Source organism: Gymnoscopelus microlampas (genome assembly GCF_963454915.1).
Source record: "Gymnoscopelus microlampas genome assembly, chromosome: 3".
NCBI lineage: Eukaryota > Metazoa > Chordata > Actinopteri > Myctophiformes > Myctophidae > Gymnoscopelus > Gymnoscopelus microlampas.
The window spans coordinates 43,171,805-43,178,481 of record NC_139940.1 but is presented as its reverse complement, the minus strand read 5'-3'; the positions used below and the strand labels follow the sequence as shown (position 1 = coordinate 43,178,481).

The 6,677-nt window shown below is 46.4% G+C and overlaps 1 protein-coding gene across 1 annotated transcript; it reads right to left on the bottom strand.

The window, feature by feature from the left end:
- Window positions 1-356: 356 nt before the first annotated feature.
- Window positions 357-5,942, bottom strand: fzd1 (frizzled class receptor 1). The gene has a single exon (XM_084053094.1). It carries the CDS (start codon window positions 5,528-5,530, stop codon window positions 3,833-3,835), a length of 1,698 nt encoding a protein of 565 aa, XP_083909220.1. The 5' UTR covers window positions 5,531-5,942; the 3' UTR covers window positions 357-3,832.
- Window positions 5,943-6,677: the final 735 nt, after the last annotated feature.

Here is a 6,677-nt window from a genome sequence, read left to right as displayed (position 1 = left end):
CATGGAGGAAAAAGTAAATCACTTGCCTCTAAGATGTAGTGGAGTAGAAGAATACAACTAAAAAAAATACTCAACTACTCATGTAAAGTAAAAGTACTGTAAAACTGTAGTACTGTGCCGTACAGTAAAGCACTTGAGTAAATGTACTTTCCACCGCTGGTTTAGAATGCATTCCAACAACGCAAGAAAGACACCCACCCACCACACATTTAGCCAAAGTGCTGCATTTGATTAGCAAACAAAATACGGAGCGAGAAAACTGCAAAGTTTGTATTCTTTTTTAAACAGACCTTGTATAAAAAAGGTAAAAAACCGTGACAAAAGCCACTTCATTTGTCTATTGGTTCCAGTTTCCTGCCCTGTGCTGGATTATTAAAAACAGCACACACATAAAAAAAAAGGGGGAGAAAAAAAATCAGCTGTCAACACAATTCATTTTGCCACAAAACACAAGACATTTTTTTTAGAAAGCCACATGGACAGTTTGTGCAATGGTGGGATTTTTATTCTCATAAAGTAATCAGTGTGGGATATATAAGACTGCTTTTTTTCTATAAATATAAACGTTCTTTTTTTATATATAACAAATGCAAAGGAACAAGATTTGAAAAGCCATGACGGTATTGCAACAGAGCCATCAAAACATTTTTTTGTGGAGTCGATCAACGTGAAAATAAAAGCACCATGCGGAAAAACATTGGACAAGAACAAAACTAGCATGTTGTGTGAGAGCAGTGCTGGAACAAAGTAGAGATACTCCTGGTCAAATATCACTCCACTACAAGTCAAGCTGCTCAGTCAAATTTGCACTGAAGTATTAAAAAAGTACAAATTACAAAGTCGGCTTTTCTGTTTAATAGGCCTACCAATGCATAACTGTATTGAAATTTAGAGATTCTCCTAAACAATTAAAAGATTTTCAGGAAGTTTTCCAAAGAAATATCAATAATAGTGAAAATAGCAGATCTACTAAGCTTGCGAGCTGGTAGATCTGCTATTTTCACTACACTTGAAATAGGGCTGAAATGTTACTTTTTTCCTTCCTAGAAATGAAGAGGAATCAAAAGGACAACATCGGTCTTTGAAATGTAGTGGAGTGAATGTGTACTTTGTTACTGTCTGTCCACCACTCTGTGTTTGAGTGTGGTGAGGGGGGGGGGGGGGGGGGGGGGGGGGGGGGGTTCGGTGCGAATGCTAGGTCCCTCAATCCAGCCCTGAAGGGGAATCTGTCAGAAATTCAATAACAAGGCGTTTTCTTGCATTATCTGCACAATAGAATAGACACAAGCTAGTATCTGGGTACATACAGGTCAGGCCTGTTCTGTCCCCAGCACCATCAGGCATATCTGATGAGGCCCAGTATTGTTTGGGATGGAGAAAGAGAAAGACAGAGAGACACAGACAGAGAGAGAGAGAGAGAGAGAGAGAGAGAGAGAGAGAGAGAGAGAGAGAGAGAGAGAGAGAGAGAGAGAGAAGAGAGAGCGACAGAGAGAGAGAGAGAGAGGATTGCTCACAGCCAGCCATCAGGACAATGCAATTACGTCGTAATTCAATTAGCACAGCAGTGATCATCACCGTTTGAAATGATGACAAATAGCTCTGTCTACAGAGCGTATCCCTTTCACAGCCATGCCCTACATAGTTCACTCTACAGGTTTGGAAAAACTGACTCACCCAACGAGAGATGGTAAAATGTCAGTCAAACGAAGAAACAAAAAAGAAAAACAATGCTAAAACGTTCCTTCTTTTTCTCCCTTCTTTCTTTAGGAAATCTGACGTGTGTATAACACCGTAACCAGTCGGGTAACAGATTTAGATATAAGTCCCATTTAGGCCTATAATATAGTGTGACTGGGCTTATTTATGTTTTTATGTTCTTTAGCTAAGTATAGGGTTGCAGTTAGTGTGTGAAGAAGGCTGGCTGCAGTCCATTAGGGTGCATGCTTGGTATTTCAGCTGTCTGTGCTAGTGAGCTTTGTGCAGCTGATTCCTGTTTGCCCCCCAATTCTCTCAAGCTTTGTTTTTCCTTCCACACGAGAAAACCAACAAAACATTTGGCCACCGACTGAATTAGCGGGCACTTCAAGATTGTTTCTTTTTTTAAACCGTGAGGTTTTTTTGGGAAGGCATTGTGGAAAATGTAAGAGCGGGTTGTGTTCATAAGCCAATACTAGTTGTGTTTTTAAATCACCAGGGTTAGGGTGATTTAAAAGGAGTTTATTCCTATACAAGTGGATCAGACTTGGATTTTTGGGTGTTTAAGACATTATTTGATTACTCAAACTTATACTTAAAGTAAAGTAATGCCGAGATAATTCTACGATCACATTTCGGATATCAATGTGATCCCAATGATGTTTCCTTTTGGTTTTGAACTAGCCAAAACACAAATCTGATCCACACAGATAGGGATTAAACAATGTGAACTGTTGTGGCCCAAAAGACTGGCTTAAATTTTGGCACGGTTAATGGTGTAAACATTTAACAAACCCCTCCATCATCAACGCACAAACATGCACACAAAAAAAATCAGTCTTAAAAGGTCTTTGCAGATGATTTTCAACCTAAATCCCGTTGCTCTGGTGTGAGATTAATAACATAGTGTGGCAACAAAAAAATACCCCAAGTCTCTGATGTATTTCTGCGATTAAATTGCAGAAAGATGATGACGTGAAATGAGGCGTTTGACGTCATCATTTCGCGACATTAACATTTCGTAGAAAGACAGAAGATATAGCGTAATGTTTTGCAGCACTTTAGTATTAACCTTCTCACACCGACCAGAGCAAAAGGATTTAGGGTGAAAAATCTGCAAAGTTTGCCTACAATTTAAATCTTGAGAGCATGCGAATGGTTCCATTCGTATGCTCTCAGAGTCAAATAAACACAGAGGATTCTTAAGTCGGAGTTATATTTTTTTGCGTGCTGGTGTTGCATGCCGTTGATAGCAGATATACAAGCTCACAACATGTCACATTTGTGACACGTTGTGAGCTTGTAGATCTGCTATTTACTGAGCAACGACACCGGCACAACTAAGTGTAACTGAGGCTTAACTTGTATGTATACCTCCTCCACAAAAGCGGGCCCCTTCTTTAACTATTCCCTACGTTAGAGGCATGTAGAAGCTGTGCTGCTTGCTGTACAGTAGTGGACAAGACATACAGCCCATAATAACCAGGCTAAGACGGAGCATGAGGAAGCACTTGCCTTTCATGGGACTTTTTTTTTGCCTTAGAATAGGCCCAATGTTCAACACACACACACACAGGCAGGCAGTCCACTGATCAAAGCCATGAACAATCCTCTCGCAGTGGTGTCCAGAAGCTAAGTGAGGTCACAAGACCTCCAACATCCACATCCGTTCCTTAAAAATGCTCAGCTGGCTCGTTGTTTTGCGGCGATTTGAGTTGCAATTCCATTATGTCCAAAAGTATGAAAAAAAGAAAAAGAAAAAAAGGGTTTGTTGTTGTATTTTTTTTTTAAACAAACTTTTTTTGTTCTTTAAATACAAATATATATACTTACAAAAAAATTCTCACAAAAAATGTTTATGTACATTTAAAAACGTCGTATTTTACCAACCAACGAAGTGTCTCTGGTAAGTCCCGAGGGGGAAAAAAAACTAAACGAACAAAAACAATAAAAAGGATTATCATTCAGTCTGTCAATGAACAAAGTCTGTTGTGTTGTTTGCATGTACTCTGTGTGTGTGTGTGTGTGTGTGTGTGTGTGTGTGTGTGTGTGTGTGTGTGTGTGTGTGTGTGTGTGTGCTCTGTGTGTGGGCCATGGTTTCAGTTTTTTTCTTTTTGTTGTTTTTTGGGAGAGATCATCACACCGTGGTCTCTCCCTGTTTACTGTTGGCCAGTCTCGTGTAAAACCTCCTCCAGGAGTTCAGGGTCTTGCCCGACCAGATCCAGAACCCGGACGTGATGCCCACGATCAGCGTCATCAGGTACTTTATCATGAAGACGGTGAAGTCCGGGCTCATGTTAGGGTGGTTCTGCACGGGGCAGGGCACGGCGTACGTCTTGCATGTCTGGCTGACCCACGTGCGCTCCCACTGCTCACGGAACGCCTGCTCGTAGAAGTAGCAGGCGATGACGATGGTGGCCGGCACCGTGTACAGCACGCTGAAGATGCCGATGCGCACCATCAGCTTCTCCAGCTTCTCCGTCTTGGTGCCGTCGTGCTTCATGATGGTGCGGATGCGGAACAGCGACACGAAGCCCGCCAGCAGGAAGGAGGTGCCGATGAAGAGGTAGACGAAGAGCGGCGCCAGCACAAAGCCGCGCAGCGCGTCCACGCTGTTGACGCCCACGAAGCACACGCCACTCAGCACGTCGCCGTCCACCTGCCCCACCGCCAGGATGGTGATGGTCTTGATGGCGGGCACCGCCCACGCCGCCAGGTGGAAGTACTGCGAGTTGGCCTCGATGGCCTCGTGACCCCACTTCATGCCCGCCGCCAGGAACCAGGTGAGGGCCAGGATCACCCACCAGATGGAGCTGGCCATGCTGAAGAAGTACAGCATCATGAAGAGGATGGTGCAGCCCTCCTTCTTGGTGCCTTGCACCACCGTCCGTATGTCGTTGTCGAAGCGGTCGTTGCACACCACCTTGTCCTCCAGCAGGAAGCCGGCGATGTACGCGATGGACACCATGGTGTAGCAGCCCGAGAGGAAGATGATGGGCCGCTCTGGGTAGCTGAAGCGCTTCATGTCCACCAGGTAGGTGAGCACCGTGAACAAGGTGGAGGCGCAACACAACACCGACCATATGCCGATCCATATCCGGGCGAATTTCAACTCCTCCTCGCTGAAGTACATCATCCCGTGGGTCTTCTTGGGCTCGCAGGGAGCGCCGCAGTCCTCCTGGCCCAGGAAGCGGTAGTTCAGATACGGCGGCACTTTGAGCGACGTCGGACACTTGAACTGTCCCTTGTTTCGGCAGTGCGGCGACGTGCACTGCGGCGCCTCGGTGACGTCGGGCGTCGGGTGCGTCGGCGCGCTCTTGTCCGACATGTTCTGCCCGACGCACAGGTGCTCGCCGCCGTGCACTGGGAACGACTCGCACGCCAGGCTGTCCGGCCACTGGAAGCCGAACTTGTTCATGAGCGCCTCGCAGCCCTGGCGGGCGCGCTCGCACAGCGAGCGGCACGGCGGCAGCGCCTGCTCGATCACCGTGCACACGGGCGCGTACATTGAGCACAGGAAGAACTTGAGGTCGGGCGAGCACTGCACCTTGACCAGCGGGTAGAACTGGTGCACCTCCAGGCCCGCGTCCTCCTGGTTGGTGTGGCCCAGCAGGTTGGGCATGATGGTCTCGTTGTAGGCGATGTCCGTGCACAGCGGGATGGAGATGGGCTGGCAGAAGCCGTGGTCTGGCACCGACATGCCCCGGTCACTGCTGTACTGGCCGTCCGCCGGCCGGAGGAGCAACGCGCAACACACCACGGAGAACAGCAGGGACACGCGATGGACTTTATTGTTGTTGTAATCCATGGTAAAGAGACGAGCCACGGCCATCATGGCCAACCGACCAGCCAACCAACACACTTTACTGTGCGATTTGTGCTCCCAGAAAACTCTCGCTCTCCTCCTGCGAGATGACTGTTTTTTCTCTCTCTCTCGCTCTCTCCCCCTCTCTCTCCCCCCCACACACACACACCCGTCTCACACACACACAAACGTAGCGATATAATATACTTCCACACGTCGTAGCCTTCGGTACGGGTGGGGGGAATCCTTTAGTTGTACCTTTTACGCGTGGAAATAAAAGATCCGCGGATAGTTGTAATCCCGAACTTCTTCTGTGTCGCGTACAGGTCGTCAATAATCCGTAGAACACATAGGTGTAAAGATACAGTCCTCATGAAGCTTCTTCTACCCCCGACACACACTCAGACAGTGGTGTGTGTTGTGCTGCTGCTCTGCTGCTGTTCAAACCTGTTTCCAGGCGCCCTGCTGTCTCTGGGAAGCCAATATACCAGGGTTGCCACATCTAGTGAGAGAAACAAGCCAACCCGGTCTATGAAAACAAGCCCAAAAGAAGCGAGTCCGGCCTTCGCCCTTTCAACATATACGTCAGCTATCTGAAAATAGCAGATCTACAAGCTCACAACGTGTCGCGTTCCAAAATTTTGAATATTTTTTGAAACATTTGAACAACACAAATCTTGTATGGGGGAGGATCTGAATCTGAAAGGATCTGTGAATATGAACATATTTTATGCCATAAAACATTTACAGATGGGGTCCACAGGACAATTTGGACTAATAGACCCCTTAACAGACGACGTCACACTGATGAGAACCAGTATGCGTGCAACCAGTATGCGCGCAATGAAACCCATTCTATCAGCTCTCGCCAGGACGCGCCTCACTAGCCAACACACAAGAGGGGGTTGGGGTGTGCTGAAACCAGCGCACCCCGAAACAACAGTTTGGAAATTGATTGCGTGAAACAATCACCTGTGCGTCCAGTCTAAATGTTAGTAAACAAATAATTGGTCTATACATTTTAATTTAGGGGTCCTTGAAATGTAAATGTTTAAGAACCACTGGTTTCAACAACATTAGGAAACAAGCCCAACATAAGCACCTACACTTTATAAACAAGCACACAAAAAAGCGCAACTACCACGAATATTTACAAGCAACTTTACAGAAAAACAAG

Coding starts and splice junctions, on each gene's coding strand:
- fzd1 (XM_084053094.1), bottom strand. CDS start 5,530: ATGATGGCCGTGGCTCGTCTCTTTACCATGGATTACAACAACAATAAA.